Genomic DNA, 17,749 nt, shown 5'->3' on the forward strand with positions numbered 1-17,749 from the left:
TCAGATACCACCCCGAGACAGGTTAATGAAGGCGCCTTATTACTTTGGGGGAAGGGGTGCGCCTTCTCTGACACCACGCTGGGGCATGTGGCTTTGGTATAGCTGGGTGAGGGTCAAAGTCCAGCTTGCACAAGGCCTTCGCTGGCATCATAGCTCATTTACAATTACGCACTTACTACAAACAGTGCTACAGTAGATAGACATTTTTATGGTTAAATTTGGGTTTATATCCTTAATTTTTTTTTTTTTTTATGCCTATAGCACCTGGTCTTCCTAGGTGCTCTCCCATCCAAGTACTAACCAAGCCCAACCCTGCTTAGCTTCCGAGATCAGATGAGATCGGGCACATTCAGGGCGGCATGGCCGTAGAAACTTTTTTTATTTTCGGATGAACTTCCTCAAGTGAGATTATCGAGTCAAAGGACATGCAAATCTCCTTTTAGACAGATCACATTCATTCATGACCCTGCCAGGGTCACATGAGCGTGCTGGCCTTTTGCAGGATTGACTTGGAGCTTTAGGAAAGAAGAAAGCAAACTTTGAAATAACTCCTCCCTTCCATACTTCCACATTCTAAGTAAATATCTAAGATCCTGTTATATTTTTCAGATAAGGACCCTGAGGCCTCGGGGTTAAATAGCTTCCCCAAGGTCACACGTGGTAAATGGCGGAGCTGGGATCCTGACTCAGGCAGGGGACTCCACTCTGCTCTTAACTGTAAAGATGTACTTTTTTCTCTGTACGCTTCTCAGTGATTCCTGGGCGCCCCCTGCACATCTGAGAACTGCTGCTCCCCTGCTGATGGAAGGCACAGCAAACCAGCGCTGGGGAGAAGAGCAGCCTGTGAGGTGGGCGAGGGGAGGAGAGGAGGGGCAAGAAGAGGGAGGCAGCCACTGGGGCAGGGCCCCCTCCCGTCTCTGGGCTCCTGGGATGGGGGCGGCAGCACCTACGCTGATGCTCTTTTGCAGTTTCCAGCTCTGATCTTCCTGCTCTGCTTCGTGAATCCCGAGTTCAGTCTCCGGAACTTTGCCCAGGTGAGTCTTGAGGGAATCTGCCCTGTGAGGCCAAACTCTGATTCTTAAGAAACCCAAGCGGTATTTTTCCTACGGGGTCTAGTCACTCACCACCTGCTGTCTCAGAGGCCCTGGCCTGCACTGCCCCACGTTAAAAATCCCGCATCTTCTTAGCCGATGGTTCCCAAACTGCCAGTAGCCTGCCTCTCTTCCTTGCTGCCTCCCAGACTCATATTTTTCACCCTGTGTTTGGAAAAGCAATGGTTCTAATTTGATCACGCACAAGAATCACCTGAGGGACTTATTAAAAAGGCAGAGCTCAGACAATCTGGGAAATTTGAACACTGATGGGATATGGATATTAAGGAATTGTGAAATTTTGGGTGTGACCATGGTATTTTATATATATTTATAATTGACCCTTGAACAGCGGGGGTTCGAACTATGCGGTCCACTTATATGCAGTTTTTTTCAGTGAGTACGTACAGTACTGTAATGTATTTTCCTTACGATTTTCTTAATGCTATTTTCTTTAGCTTACCTTATTGTAAGAAAACAGCATATAATACATAAACATACATAATATTTGTTACTTGACTGTTTATGTGATCAGTGAGGCTTCTGGTCAAAAGCAGGCTGTTGGTAGTTAAGTTTTGGTGGGGGAGGGTCAAAAATTATATGCAGATTTTCAGCAGAGGCTTGGAGGGGGGAAGAGAGAAGGGAAGAGGGGTCAGTGCTCTAACTGTGCCCGCCCACCCTCATGTCATTCAAAGGTCACCTGTGTGTGCGCGCCTGTGTGTGAAAGAATCCTTATCTTTTAGAGATAAATATTAACATATTTTGAAAGAAACAACATGATGTATGGGATTTGCTTCAAAATAATCTGGGGCGGATGGAAGTGTGTAGATGATGCAAAATTCAACAATGGTCTGTACCTATGAGTTCCTTATACTGTTCCCTGTAATTTTGCAGATGCTTTAATTTTTCCATAGTAAAAAGTAAAAAAAACAAAACAAAACAGAAAGCACCCCTCAGCCTGGGGTACGTTTTTTCACAGGCACCCCAAGTTGGGGCGTGTGGCTGGGTGGCTCGCAGAGCCGGTTAATATGCCCTCCGGTGGCCCCCAATCCCCAGGCCAAGAGAAATGCATCTAATTGGCCTGTTTTCTGCTCTTTACCTTTCCACCAAATAAATGGGAAAGAGCGGATCTTCACTAAGATAAGGGTAAACCTCACTTCTGGCCCTGTTTCTTTTTCACCTGGATCACTTGGAGCCATCGGCTATTTATAAAGATTTGTCTATTGTCCTTTGAAAGTAAAGTGTGTTTGAAAATGTTGATAGGATGGCGAGCGATTTTTTTTTTCTTTTCCCAAACAAATTTGTAACGTTATTTCATTTTTATCACTAAAAGTGTTTTAGTGTGTTGAGTAGAAAACACTGGACGCCTGTCTCAGCGTTCTTCTGAGGCCTCCAGAAACCTTTTCCCAGACTCTCCACTCACTGAGCGGGCAGGGGACAGAGGAATCGGTTACTTTCCTTAGAGAGGACCAGCACTGCTTGCTGTCTGAGCCCCAAGGTCGTGGCCCAGGGCAGAGGTGGGCGGGGGGAAGGAGGAAGGGAGGGGATTTGAGCAGGCTGGCGGGCAGGTTCGTCCTCACCCGGGCCAGTGTTGATACAACAAGAGCTGCCTCCAGGCTTCGCGGGCTCCTGCAAGAAGAAGCTGGGACTCGGCACTGCCGGGCAGCCGCCTGTGTGTGAGTGATATCCCCAGCCAGCTCGGTCCCACCTGGGCTGCCTCGTGGGCCCAGGCACTGCAGCCAAAGTCTTACCGCTCAGGTGTCAGGCGAAGAAAGTCACTGGGAGCCGCAGCGCCCGGCCAGCTCCAGCCCCCAGTCCAGGACCTGCTTGGAAGAAGCTGGGGTAGGAGGCTGTGCTTTTTGGTCAGCATGAAGCTAATGTCTTCTGTCTCTTTCTGTGAAACATTGCCTTATTTATCAGCAAGAACAGTGTGAGAAGTTAATTCATTTTGGTGTCAAAAGGCAAAAATAGGGGCCTAGACTGTGCATTCTGGAGGGAAGGAAGACAGCTTCTAGTCAATAAATGAGGAATCGTTGAACACCTGCTTTGTGCTTGGGCTAGACTGGAGATAGAGTAAAAAAAAAAACATATAAAGTTCTAATCTCGTGGATTTTTCTGTCTAGTGGGCAATGCAGACATTAAACAAGTAATTGCAGATCATTTGTCTTCTGGGAGCATGTAGGAGGGGGCTTAGTTCATTGGGGGTGTTGGTGGTGGTCAGGAAAGGCTTACGGAGGATGAGGTTCCTTACACTGAGACCTGAGAAATGACAGGATTATTTGCAGCGCAGGGGGGGACAGGGTTGGCAGGAAGGAGTTGAAGTTCCAAAAGTAGAGGGAAGCATGGACAAAGGTCCTGAGGCAGGTGGGAGCTCCAGGAGAAATTCTGTGTGTCCAGGAGTAGTGTGAGGAGAGGGGAAGCTGGAGGGAAGGCAAAGGCCAGGTTATGCAGCCTCTTGTTAGCGAGGTCAAGGGATTTAGACTTTTTCCTGGGAAAATGGACTAATGGATGGATTAGGACAGGAGGGATAAACCCAGTGTGCGGCAAATAGTGAATAGTCTGTGTGATAAAATGATATGAGGAAGTAATGATGTGCTGTGAGAGAGTTCTTCCAGAAGGTTGGACTTTGGGGAAAACGATTTGGTTTGGCAGCCGTAGGGCAGTCTTAGAGGATCTTTGATGAAAATAGATTCTAGATGCGTATCCTGTTTTCATAGAGAGGACATAAAGGTTTATTTCATTCCCACTGACTTCACAGGGTTCTGACGTATCAGTTTAAACATTCCCCTTTTGATGGATATCTAGGTTAGGACCATTTATGATAATTATCATATAAAATGTTATCTGAAACATCTGCGTGGAAATCTTCAGTCATGAGTATGAGTAACAAAATTTGATTTGACAAACTGCTCTCTGAAAAAAACTGTACCAATTTACACTCCAACCCCTAAGTGTATGAAAATTTCCTCCTTCCTCGTATCCTCCGTAATGTGACTCTTTAGTCATTTTTTTTTTTAATCTTTTGCCAACCTGATAGGTGGTGAAAGTGCTACCTTGTTCTTATTTTAAAAATCAAGAGTGATTCCTGTTAGATTTTTTTTTTTTTCTGTTGGGTTTTAATGTGGCTCAACAAAAAGCAATTTTCATCCTAAGGTTTTCACGCATGTACTACATCAAACATCTTTGTCGCTTGCAGACCACGGCTGGGTCAACATGGCGTCTGTGTTCCGAAGCGAGGAGATGTGTTTGTCACAACTGTTCCTCCAGGTGGAGGCTGCGTACTGCTGTGTGGCTGAGCTGGGAGAGCTTGGGTTGGTTCAGTTCAAAGATGTAAGTACTGCATTCTTTGGAGGCCAGAGGAAGGCGGAGTGGGCGTGGCCGGCTCTTTCATACCTCTTCTTGGTAGTGGTCAGAGTGTGGGAAGAGGAGCCCTGAGCTGGAATCCGTGGAATTCCGTGGTTCTAGTCCTCTGCCTAGGACTGGTGACGATGTGGGACAGGTGACTTGCAAACATGTTCCCCCTTCTTTCGTGTGTGGCTGATCTGCAGGAAGGTGTTGAGGGTCTGATGCAGTCACTACATGTTGGGGGCCTTGTATTCTGTTTCCCGTGGAGCAGCATCAAAGCATTGGAGATACCCAGTGGGCCCATGGATCACCAAACCTTGTTCTGAGGACAGAAACCAAGTCTTCCTGACTAGTCTGTCTGAGGACGAACTGTCCTGAAGTCCACAGCCTCCCTGGAGTAACATTCTTGGACTGATGTCTTGAATGTGATGTTGGGCTATCACTTCCCAGAGGCAATTTAGATCCTCATCAGTCTGTTTTGAATCGAATTTAGACAATCGGACTCATTACTCATCTTTACTTCCTCACCAAGGTCAAGGTCAAATTAAGCTCCTGCATGGAAGGGTCACGTCTTGTTCTTTGTGTCCCGAGTTCGTAGCACAGGACCTGACATGAGCATTTCCTCAGTAACTTTTAGCGGGCTGAGCTGAGGGTCACCAGCACAGGGGTGCCGAATTTTTGTTGATGACCCTGGTACATTGCACGGAGCTGTGCCGTTTTCGAGGTCTCGTCATATTCATGACTATTGAGGATTTAAAGGCTCATTTGGATCGTAAATGCGGCCGAAAGTAAGGAAACCTTAGCTGTGGGAGGGTTTTGTTTCTCTTAGAGGGGTAAGAAGGCCAGAGCCGAGGCATTGGGGGATCGAGTGTGAGAACGTCAGTCAAGGGGTGTTTTGCCTGTAACTCACCTGTCTTGTGTGTGGAAAGATCTTTCTCTAAGATAATCTCACTGACGTTCTCCAGCCTTGAAAACATATCATAAAATAACCAGCTGTTGCCACTAACGTGTGCTTTGCGGTCCCCTCCACTTCCAGTTAAATGTGAATGTGAACAGCTTCCAAAGGAAATTCGTGAATGAAGTCAGAAGGTGTGAGTCGATGGAGAGGATCCTGCGTAAGCCCCTTTTCTGTCTGCTGTCTAACTGACTGGGCGGGGAGGTCAACGGTGTGCGGGTCTTGACGGACACACACACCCCCGTTGGTGAGGCTTTTCAGGGTGATCCTGGAGTCTGGGTGGGGGAGGTTAGTATGGGACCCGGGCGCCATGGCAGGTCCCGGGGGCAGTTCGGGCAGCTGAACTAGCTGAAAGCCACCCGTCCGCTTGACCCCCTCTCTTAGGTGTGAGAATGTACAGTCACCTTGGGCTCTCCGGTGGGGTTTCCTCCCTCAGGTTTTCTGGAAGATGAGATAAAAAACGAGGTTGATGTTCAATTGCCGGACAAGTGCCCCCCGACCCCACTTCCCCGGGAGATGATCGCCCTGGAGGTACGTTCTTCCCTCCTCTGCTGAGGGGGGTCAGGAAGCCTGTCCCTCGGGGTGCTCTGAGAGCCACCCATGGATCCATTACCCCCCTTGGAAGGCGTGGCGGGGGACGGGTGACAGCAACTTACCAGTGTTACTCTCCCAGGAGAATCCCATTGTGCAGTTTTTAGAGACACAGCCCCGACCCAGGAGAGAGCACTTTCTCTCCAGCGAAGCCCCAGGCAAGCTCACCCCACTCTGAGGAGTGGTCTCCTCACTGGGCATCAGGTTCTCGCAGGCAGCCAAGCCTTGTCTACTCTGGTCCCGGCACAGCGGGCCCCGCTCAGTCATGCCCCCAGGACTTGTGTATCTTGTAACTGGAAGCCTGTACCTTTCGACCACCTTCACCCCGTTCACCCACCTGCTCCCGCTCTCTGCCCTCTGTCAGCCACCAATCAGTTCTCTGCAGCTGTGTGTTCAGCTTTATTTTTAGATTCCACACATAACCGAGATCATACAGCATTTGTCTTTTTCTGCCTGACTTACCTCACTTAGCATAATGCCCTCAAGGTCCATCCGCGTTGTTGCAGATGTCATGGTTTCCTTCTGTTTTATATTCTTGTGTGTGTGTGTGTGTGTGTGTGTGTGTGTATTTCCTTTCCCCTCATCTGTGGATGGACATTTAATGTTTCCATGTCTTGGCTATTGTAAATAATTCTGCAGTGAACATGGGGATGCAGATTTTTTTTTTTTTTTTTGAGATAATGGTTTCATTTCCTTTGGGTGAATACCCAGAAGTGGAATTTCTGGATCCGAGGGGATGCTCCCTAATTGTCTGTCCGGTGGGAAACAGCTGATGTGTCGAGTCCACTCTGGACTTAGGCTCCTCAGATTGGCTTCTGAGATCAGCTGTGAGAAGACAGGCAACTTTCTTTAGCCAGGGACATTATGGCCAGTGGGATCCTCTTTCTCTCTCTTTCCCCTTTCTACCTCCTTTTATAAAACACTGAGTTCCTCTCATGCACCAGGCACCTTAGATAGAAATAAAACATGGCCATGCCCTCTAGAAGCTTCTAGAGCAGGTGATGGAGAGAGGAGGGAGGGGTGAGGCGGCGGGAGAGGCTGTCAGAAGACAGCAGAGCGTGGAAGGCTCTGTAGATCTGATCCCGATTTAAAAAAATATTGGAGCGTTTAAAACAATTTTTTTCGATTACAGTTGATATGCAGTATTATACTCTGCCATCTTGACTGAAACCACCCCCCAAAATTGAAGTTTTTAATGCTCAGAGGAGGCAGGGAGGTGGGCAGATGGTGAGGAGGGCTTCACTGAGCTTAACCTCATCTCTGGCTGGGTTTGTCTTTATTTTCTTTTAAGATAACTTAAAATTCTTGAAATTTTGTAGCCATTAGTCTTCCTCATCTAGATACTCTTAACACAGATCCGAGCCTGGCAACTTCCCTAGCAACTGTTTCAGATCTTGTCATGTTAAACCCTGGATATGTTGAGAGAGAGTTTCTAACAAAAAGGCTATGCGTAGGATCTCCGTAGCGTCATGTCCAATTTCAGTCTCATCGCTAGTCTTCTAGTACCAGCCCTTAACTAGCAGCTCCCACCCACCATCGTCCCCTGCCTCTTCTTCATCACCTAGCCGTGTTCTCGAGAACCGAGATGTCATTCTGGCTTATGCTTTCTCTCTCTCGTCTCATTCCTGAGTTTTGGCAGAAGTTGACTGGGTTTTCCAACTTTCTTCTTAACGATTTCAATCTATTCTGCCTCCTCTCACCAGCCTAATTTTTCGCCGTGGTTTTGCATTATCTTGCCACTTCCCTGCTCAGGAAGGTATGCTGGTTTCCTTCTCACCTACGCCAGGTCTCACCTGGCCATCAAAGCCTGCTCTTCCCAGCTGCATCCCACCTCTCGAGTCCTCCACTCTCCATGGGCTGGACCCTTGGCGGTTCTCTGCTTGCCTCAGGTTCATTTCTCAGCTCCATGCCGTAGTTCATGCTGGACCTCATGCCCACCCATTCCACAAAGCATTCTCTGACCACACGCCATGACACATCATTTCTTAGTTTCTCAAGTATTATATTTTCATAACTTAGCCTGTAATTCAATGGTTCTGAAGCTTCTTGATCTCAGACACCTTTATACTCTTAAACATTATTTATGTTTATTGATGTGGGTTGTATTTACTGACAGTTACAGCATCAGGAACTAAAACTAAAAAAGTGTAAAATATTGATTCCTTTAAAAATAGTAATATCTCATTACATGTTAACTTTTAAAAATGAAAAATAATTTTCAAGACAAAAACTTTAGTGAAAAGAAAGGCATGGTTTGCACATTTCTTAAATGCATGGCTTGATGGAAGACTGGCGTCTCACATCTACTCTGCTTTGAATCTCTTGCAATATATTCTCAATTCGGCCTTGCACAGATATGTAGTTGGAAAAGGGTGGAGTATTTTAACAGCCTTTTAAAATAATTGTGGCTGTTCTTTGATATTACATTGAAACTTGGCAAGCACAGAGACTTTCTTGATTTTGTTAAACCTGTAACAAGTGTTTTTGTTTACAAGTTGAGTTGGTTATGTTTCAGATACTACCCTAAAAAAATTGGTTCATCCAATGACTTTGGAATTTTCTACCCTCTATATATTGTAGCAATGACCAGTTAGGTAAGGGGCAATCAGATGTGTGCCAATAGCCTATACTCAGTATTTTCCTGCTGGATATTATCTATTGTAAAGATGAAATTAAAACAGCATGGGCTCTGAGAGTAACATCTATCTGACTATTGATCACAGGGATTCACTGATTGATGGAACTGATCTGGCTTTTTCTCCAACCTTCCTAGGCAGGGGAATCCTTCTGATAAGAGTACACTAGTGACTTCAGGCCCTTATCTTGTAGAATTTCTAAAGAGGCTTTCATAATCATCCTAGAGGAAATATTCAGAAAAAAGGATTTACAAATCACCATCTCAGCCAAAACTGCCTTAACTTTTTTGTTTTCAGGCTTTATTCTTATCAGCTATATTTTTATATAAATACATCTCCCGTAAAATACGTTATAGTTTTCTATTTTTCACATTTGCTATCATATTGTAAACTGCTTCTTAGAGATTGCACTGTTCTCCAGAATACTTTTAATGCATTATTTTTATTGGAATCATTTAGTGGATAGAACAAATGGGTGAGAAATGAGGATTTGGGTTTTCCCCCCAACATTGTGCCACTGCGTTTAAAATTCAAGGTAGTGATTATCTCTGCGAGGGGAGGGAATGGGATGCAGTTGAAGCCGAGTGATGAGTGTATGAGGGTCATTACATCGTTCTCTCCACTTATATTTGAAATTTTCCATCAATAAAAATGTTCAATATTCAAATTCACCTGATCTTAATATGCTTTTTTGGGGGAAAGGAAACTAACATTTTCATGGGTATCATTTTTATTTTTTAATCTCTTTGGTTAAGGGTGTGTTTTTTTTTTTTTAAGATAGATTAAAAAGAAATCTAGTGTGATAATCTCTGTCTTTTAGTAGATGACCTTAATCCATTTTCATTTATTGTGATTACCGATTTACTGACTTCCTGGTATACCATTCCTTTTTTTTTTCTTTTCCTTCTCTCTCTCCTCTCGTACCCTTCTGTAATATCCTTCAAACTTCTCCCCTCTTCTCTTGGTTTAAGAGCTATAGATAATAGTTATGCTTATATCTCAAGATATACACTTAGTAAATTTTTTCTGTAACATCTGCTGGCTCAGTGATCATTCCTTCGTGGTTCGTTCTCTCTCTCTCTCTCTCTCTCTCTCTCTCTCTCTCTCTGCCCTGATAGCCTTTAAGATTTTTTCTTTGTTCTGTAGTTTCACTACAATTTTTTAAGTATGGATTTATTTAAAATTGTTTTTATTACATATCGAATTGATATGGTAGAATTTTTAGAAAAAACATGTAAGGTGTAAAGGCTAGTGAATGATACAGCAAACTCCAGGTGCTACCTACCACCTTGTGTGAGATGAAAGGTGACTGCAGTGGGGCTCTTGAAGCTCTCCGTGTGCCCCACCCCTCCCCTCGAGCCCCACTGCTCCCCTTTGGCTCCACCCCTCTTTTCCCTTCCACCCTTGGAGATAATTACTACCCTGAATTTAGTACTTTTCCTTGTTTCTTCATCGTTTTATCACATATTTAGTCTTCAAAATAGCTTAGGGCTTAGCTTTGCATGCTTAAAATTTTTATATAAATGGAGCCATATGCTTTATGCTCTTGCAATTTGCTGTTTTCTTTCATCGTTTTATTTTTTAAGACACCATGTTGTTTCGTGTTTCTGAAATTAATTCATTTTCACTGCTGGGTAGTGTTCCTTTGATTTAATGTACCACACTTTGTTCATTCTATTGTTGACGGACATTTGGATAAATGAGGAGCGAGCTTTTATATTTTAAAATTATTTGCCAAATCTCAATTTGCTTTCATACATTGTGTCCAGTATAGAGTTGATCTCATCTGTTGGATTTTGAATTTTAATAGCTTTATTTTATATTGCCAAGATTTCTAAGTAGTTCTCTTTTTATAGTTATCTGTTCTTTCATTTTAGAACATATATGTTTAATAATTTCTTATTTTTCTTTTAGTGGCAATAATGCCTTCATTTATCTCTTTGAATGTTCCTTAAAAACTTCAAACTCTTTTGCAGACTATTCTATAGAAGTAATTTCACCCCATGTGATTTTGTGTTCTGACTGTTGATTTTGCTGGTAATTTTTCTGATCATTAGATTTCTCTGTGAGCCTTATTCTCTTCGTACGCTTATTTTGGAAGGGAGATTGGTTTTTCCCTTATTTCTGTCTTCTTGCCTTCAGTGTCTACCCATCTCTGTCTTCTTTTTTCACTTGCTTGTACCTGGCTCTCCAGATCCCAGCCCAGAACTGGTGATTGTTTGGGGGAGGTGACACTAGTTTTTCTGTTTGTTAGTTTGTTTTTATTCATCATTACAATGTGTTTGCGGCAGAAGGAATTCTCAACACATAAATTCACTCCGGCTTCCCTTTTTAGTGTTTTAAATGGGGGAGACACATGCAATTTGCCAAAATGCCTTGGCTTCTTCTTGAGGCTGCCATTTTCATTACCACAGCGGGGTTTATAATCCCCCGCATTTGATGATGGCACTCAGAGAGAGTGTGTGTGGATGTGGTTCTGGCTTATAGTTCTACAATCATGTTGTTTATGACTGAACGGGCCACTCGACTTCATCATTACGATGGACCGAACATTTCTTTGATATTTAGTTATCTATTGTGGTTAACGTACAGTAAATGTCACAGCACTCTCTGCCTGGCTGACCTTCTTTCTCCCTCCTGCCTAGACTGTTCTAGAAAAACTGGAAGGAGAGTTACAGGAAGCCAACCAGAACCAGCAAGCCTTGAAGAAAAGCTTTCTAGAACTGACTGAACTCAAATATCTCCTGAAGAAAACCCAGGACTTCTTCGAGGTCATTATTTGGGGACTATTTAGTAAAGAGCCCTTTCCTGCCAGAGCCTCAAATTTCAATTTTGAAAACTGGCTGGTTTGGAATAGGAACAAATCACTCTGTTTCTGTCCCATGGCTAGACCACTGGTGAACAGGAGAGTATTCTGGGTGGAATACTGTGGTGCTGGTTGAATTGAATGCAAACATATTATGATGTTCATTAAAAAGTATGTGCTCCAGATGGCCCAGACAGGAGAAGAAGTCAGAACAAAGCAGAACAGTTAGTTTGAGCAAAATTTTGGGTCTTTGTAGGAGGAGATTGGGGAAGCCTTTTAATCCTGCAAGGAGCACTCTACTTTCTGAATTTCGTTAACTATTTATAGAAAATTAAAGCTTCATTAAAAACAAGGGGAAAAAAAAACAATCCTTGTGTGTGGGATGCTTTTAAGATAATTCAAATACATTTAAGTGAAAATAGTGGTTGTTCGACTTTCAGACGGAAACCAGTTTACCTGATGACTTCTTTACTGAAGACACCTCTGGTCTCCTGGAATTAAGAGCTCTGCCCGCGTACATGGCTGGAAAGCTGGGGTTAGTATCCCTGGTCCGTAACACAGTGCCTGGCATTTGGTAGACTTTCTGAATGAATGAATGAATGAACGAACGAACGAACGAACGAACGAACGAACGAACAAACAAACAAACAAATAGCCTCTGGAATTTTTCACATGAATATATCACATGAATATAAGGCCTCCACACAGTACTAAACCAACAAACAAATAGCCTCTGGAATGAAGACTATTTCACATGAATATAAGGCCTCCACACAGTACTAAACCCAAGTGTAACCTTATTGAGTTCTTGGATTGCAGATAGTGTCACCTTCTCGATAATGGTGACACTAAGGTCCCTGAGCCTGAGGAGTGCACTGTTTGCACTGTCTGTCTCTACCAGGGAAAGATGTGGGGATATTGTTTAGATGGGTTTTCTCAACTGTTCCCTGGCTTTGGAACAAGGCTAGGGGGTACAGATTTTGTTTTCTTTTTAACTTTGAAATATTGATTTGATAATAAAACAGATCTAGAGTTTGAAGTGTAATTAGAAATGAGATAGTTATGTAATCAGGTCATTCGTGAGTAATGGTAATATGCTGTGTTTATACCCGTCAAATTGTGTGGTGGTTCCAAATGGTGGGATTTCATTTGGTGTCTAAGTAAAAATGATGAATTGATCAAAGTGGTGAGTTTCGGAATTCTAGTATTATAACCCATAGATACTTGAGAGCCTGCTACCTCAAGCTCTAGGCATTGAATTTGAAGTGGAGAGAAAATATTTATTGAAAATACTTGATCAAAAGGTAACACGGGATCAATGTATATTTAAGCTAATAGACCCACGGAGCTGACCACCATAAGGTTAATATGTAAGGTTTGGGCCAGAAATTATCTAGATACCCGCATGATGATAAACAGGGAGATGTATAGACATCCATGTGTGTGTTTTATTCTTAGTACACCCTTTATAAAAATGCACAGAGCCCACTGCTGAGCATTTTGAACATTTGCTCTCTTCAGCTGTAAATGCAATAGTGAATGGTCTATCAGATTTTTAATTGCAAAGCATTGAATCTGTAGCTTTGGGATAAGGAAACCTCAACATGTCAAAGCAAACAGGTGGTCACAGGGACTGGAGGCAAGTTGGGGCTGGGATGCAGAGTGGCACTGTGACCCTTGCCCGCTACAGCTGTGTCATCCCCTCCTGCACAAAGGGAAGTGGTCCTTCCTCTTCCGGTTATACTTCTTCACATCTTGTAGGGTCTTCTCCCCGTTCCCTCCCCGCACCCCAAACCCCGGCTCCCTGTGCCTCAGTCACGTCTCCTCCTCTGACTGTTCACACTAGGTTCACGGCCGGCGTGGTAAACAGGGAGAGGATGGCTTCCTTTGAGAGGCTGCTGTGGCGAGTTTGCCGAGGAAACATCTACTTGAAGTTTAGTGAGATGGACACGGTTCTGGAGGACCCGGTCACAGTGGGTATCTCAGGCTGCCGAAAGCTGTCTCTTAAACGTCCTGTCACCCTGACCACAGAAGTTTGGGTCTCTCATACACAGTCTCTAGTTCTGTGAAGCTAACGTCTATTTCTTTTTTTCCTTTTTCTTTTATACCTTCGAAAGGTCAATTTAAGGACTATTATTAACGCCTCATTCCTTCAAGAAACTTAGCTGTACTTGTTTCTAGAAACTTATGTTCACGAGACAGCATATGCATCTTAATTACAAAAAACTAGGAACTTTGGGATTAAGCTTCAGTGCCCACGTGAACATGAGTGCCCTGGGAGTCTAGTTAAAATGCAAATTCTGATTCAGTGGGTCTGCGCTGGGGCCTGAGAATCTGCGTTTTTAACAGGTTTGCTGATGCCAGCGGTCACCAAACCTCACACTAGGAACAAGGATTTTGAGGGCACTCGTCACTGAGTGCCACAAATTTATTGCAATTATTTATATAGAGTTTTGCTTCCTCTCTACCCTTCCAGTTGGTATTTACATCCACTTATGCTTAAATTCCCAGAAGCTAGGCTTATTTCTAAAAGTCATCATCTTTTTCAGAATAGAGGTTAGCAAAAATTAATTTTAAGCTTTAGTTCGTAGGAAACAACTTCATAGTTACAAGAAATAAAATTTAAAATAAAGTAGGAATTCGAGGAGATAAGATTGCTTACATAAAAGGTGAGGGCGTTTTCATGACACTCGATGAGTTCTGACAAATGGCTTTTCAGTGGGGTTGTACCTGATTGCAGTGCCCTGAGAAGTAGCGATGAGTTTGTTGGATTTATTGTAAAATTTCCAACAGGCTTCGTAATTCCACCTTTACTACCCCCACCCCAAACTAAATAAGAGCAAAGTGGCACATTTCTTTGCTTAGTGAAAAGTGCAACATGTTCCTATCTACTTATGAAATATATATTCTCCCTTTCTCGTGATTCGTCAGACGTAGACTTTCCAGAGGCATTTTAATCAGTGTTCTTATGGACGCATGGTAATGGCAAGTCAAACATTATCGGCTTTACCTTTTGTTAAATATCAAACATCTACTCGCCCCTGAAATGTAGATGCCTGTGAGTTGGTGCTGGTGAGCTAGGTCAGCTGTTTCCATTTAAAGCCTTGCACTATCCTGGTCCCTCTTTTCTGAATGTTTTCTCTCTTCTGGATGTTTCCTTGTGTATTAATAACATCTCTTAAGTATAGGGCTTAGAGCTGAATACAAAGCCCAGCTGTGATCCAACTAGTGTGGCCAACAGTAGAATCATCACTTTGAGGCTGCGTTGCCCTCCCTGAAGGCCCCGTGCAGCCTGCCTCAGCGGCCTTGCCCTCGACCGTAATGAATTATGACACTCAGATCAACTGGGAGAAGTTGAAGTTTTCTGACTTTAAATTTTATGTGTTTTTTTTAAAACTTGAGAACTTTACATTTCCATTCTATGCGAACTAGAAAGAAAAATTAATTTTTTTAACTTGTTCTGGTTTTCCAGAAAGAAGAAATTAAAAAGAATATGTTCATCATATTTTATCAAGGAGAGCAGCTCAGACAGAAAATCAAGAAGATCTGTGAGGGGTAAGAGAGACTATTAATGGCTCTTTCGTCAGCGATTTGGGTCAGGATTAGATAAATAGATGAAGAGGTGAACAGTGCAAAATTCATGACGGGAGCAGGGCTTCTTTGAGGTCTGGGGTTTAGAATGACTTTCCCACATTTGACAAGGTAGTGTTAAAAATGAAACCGACTTTTAATAGCTGCAGGAATAGGAACAGAGGACTTGAATAAGCAAAATTTAAAGGTAACTAAAAGTAGACATTTTAACCATTTCAGTTTATTCTTGCTCACAGGCAAACCACATGCTAAGTTGTTGCTGATGTTACAGTATCTTCTTACATCCAGCCACTTAGAAGCAGAAATTACTCAGTAAAGAAAGACATTAATACATTAATAAATTCCGAGAGAGAAGAAGGGACAAGTTAAGCCTGCAGCCTTATTTACGTAATAGCTCACAGGCTTTATGGTTTGAATGAAGCTCATTCATATAGTAGAATCACAGCTTTAATTCACATTGCATTGGTAACCCTCATGATGGGGGTTCATTTTCTGATGGCCAAGGAGAGAGTTATTCTAGGAAAAGGTGGCCACCTCACCAAAGCCATCAGATGGTGGCTTAGCAGAAGAGGACGTGCAGAATGCTTTTCAGCAATAACCACGTATGTCCCTTTGGAATGCATTAAACACAGGTTTCGAGCCACCATATACCCCTGCCCAGAGCCTGCGGTGGAGCGCAGAGAGATGCTGGATGGTGTCAAGATGAGGCTAGAAGATTTAGCCACCGTGAGTGAGGCGTTCGGGAGCACGATCTGAGTGGGGTGCACCTCTGCCATTGCCACATAAGTCCCCACCCTCGGGAGCCCGTGCTGGAAAGCTGGCTGGGGTGTTTGCTATGCTCTTCCAGCTCTTCCTGCAGAAGATTTCATAATTAGGAAACTGTTCCATGGGCTAGAGATGACGGTTCTGCACGTCAGTAATGCTTTGCCCGGGGTTAGAACTGACCACAGCCCTAGGCCACCCCAGTCCGATAAAAACCCTTTATCGCCAGCCCTGCTTTATAAGACAACTAATTAAGTTGAGCAACCAGTCTGACCGACTCTCTTTCTGCCGAATTGCCAAGTTGTTTGAGCCAACCAATTCTGTAAAAACAGTGAGTCTATTTTCACCATGTGAACACATCCCGGATTCATATCCTTTTGTAAAGTCTGTCATCACTCTGGGGTGGCACTCATTTCTTATATATGATTAGAACACTTTCTCCAGTAAGCTTTGAAAATAATCACTGAAAGCAGCTGGACTGACATCAGATTGTATATTCTAGATCCGCGCTGTCCAGTAGAACTTTCTGTGTTGGCGAGAGTATTATGTAACCTGTGAGTCCAGTGCGACAGCCTTGAGCCACGTTAGCGCTTGGAACATGGCTGGTGCACCTGAGAAAACTTGGTTTTTACTTTATTAATTTTCATTTAAATTGCAGTGCCTCCACGTGGCTGGCGTATGGGTCAGCACAGTTCTAAATCTCTAATGAGTGTCATTAGAAATTAGGTGTGTATATGTTTCAACCCTTAGGCTGTAACAGACACCTTTACCACCCCAGAAAAATGTCTTTGATTTCTTTAGTCTTCTCTCCTCCCTCTTTGTCACTTGTCAAGGGGACTATATTTCCCTGAGGCAGTTTGCCTGGAGGCCCTTTCCCCCAAATACTTGATGAGGGGAATAGAAAAGTTTTGCTGACCTTAGGCTTATGCGTAGTATGACCTAGGTAGCCCTGTGCAAAGGTTACTGAAAAGGTTACTCTATTGTGTCACCAGAACAAAGATGAACTCCATTAAGCACATTCCGTGTGAGAGGTGATCAGGTCATGAGGGCAGAGCCTTTATGAGTGGAATCAGTACCCTAATAAAAGGAGCCCCAGGGAGCTCACCTCCGCTTCTGCCCTGTGAAGACAGAATTTGAAGTCTGCAGCCGGAAGACGGCCCTCACCCGGCCATGCTGCCACCCCGATGGGTCTCAGACTTCCAGCCTCCGGAACCGTGAGAAACAAACGTCTGTTGTTCATCAGCCACCCGGTCCGTGGCAGCGTCTGGGCCTCCGTTGGCAGTTATGGGTGCTCCTTGGTTTGTAGATGTGTCGTTCCCGTCTCTGCCATGGGGCGTTCCTCCCTGTGTGCCTCGGTGTCCCGATTTCTTAGAAGGACGCCAGTCATGTTGGAGTAGGCCCACCCTGCGAAGACCCTGATTCCGAATAAGAACCCTTAACAGCTACCGAAGATTAGGACTGGACGGATCACACACATAGCAATAGTACTGGCAGGCATGCAGAAGGCACGGAGGATACGATCTTTGCCTCAGGGTTTGAACCCTAGCAGGGGAGATAAACTGCTCATGAGAATTACCCTGTGAGAGCTGCAGGCCAGAGGGCAGGGCCCAGGGCAGAGGAGGCGCGATGGCTGACGAACCCCTATTTTTGCCTCCTCGCCAGGCATCTCCACCGGTGTTCCTTGTTTTCCTATGTGCTGTCTTTTGCCCAGGTCATAACACAAACCGAGTCTCACCGTCAGAGGCTCTTGCAGGAAGCGGCGGCCAGCTGGCACTCCTGGGTCGTCAAGGTGCAGAAGATGAAGGCCATTTACCACACCCTGAACATGTGCAACATCGACGTCACCCAGCAGTGTGTCATCGCCGAGATTTGGTTCCCCGTGGCAGACGCCGGGCGCATCAAGAGGGCGTTAGAGCAGGGCATGGTGAGTAGCAGGCGGGGCAGGGAAGGGGGGAGGTGAGTCCCGTCCAGC

The 17,749-nt window shown here is 44.3% G+C and overlaps 1 protein-coding gene and 1 pseudogene across 8 annotated transcripts in view; one reads left to right on the top strand and one right to left on the bottom strand.

Moving 5' to 3' along the window:
• ATP6V0A4 (ATPase H+ transporting V0 subunit a4) overlaps nt 1-17,749 on the top strand; it is a 56,723-nt gene that overhangs the window by 15,233 nt on the left and 23,741 nt on the right. For 4 of the 8 annotated variants that reach the window (XM_015588380.2, XM_015588381.2, XM_015588379.2 and 1 more), the window contains 11 exons: nt 753-848; nt 969-1,034; nt 4,288-4,421; nt 5,473-5,551; nt 5,828-5,922; nt 11,264-11,389; nt 11,865-11,959; nt 13,271-13,397; nt 14,897-14,979; nt 15,648-15,741; nt 17,489-17,701. In XM_015588380.2, coding sequence (XP_015443866.1) covers nt 4,305-4,421; nt 5,473-5,551; nt 5,828-5,922; nt 11,264-11,389; nt 11,865-11,959; nt 13,271-13,397; nt 14,897-14,979; nt 15,648-15,741; nt 17,489-17,701 — 1,029 coding nt within the window. In that variant the 5' untranslated portion in view covers nt 753-848; nt 969-1,034; nt 4,288-4,304. The other 4 variants (XM_015588382.2, XM_006910485.3, XM_025045942.1 and 1 more) reach the window with 4 other exon arrangements.
• LOC112478827 lies at nt 253-371 on the bottom strand (annotated as a pseudogene).

This window comes from Pteropus alecto, unplaced genomic scaffold (assembly GCF_000325575.1).
Source record: "Pteropus alecto unplaced genomic scaffold, ASM32557v1 scaffold22, whole genome shotgun sequence".
In the NCBI taxonomy this organism is placed as follows: domain Eukaryota; kingdom Metazoa; phylum Chordata; class Mammalia; order Chiroptera; family Pteropodidae; genus Pteropus; species Pteropus alecto.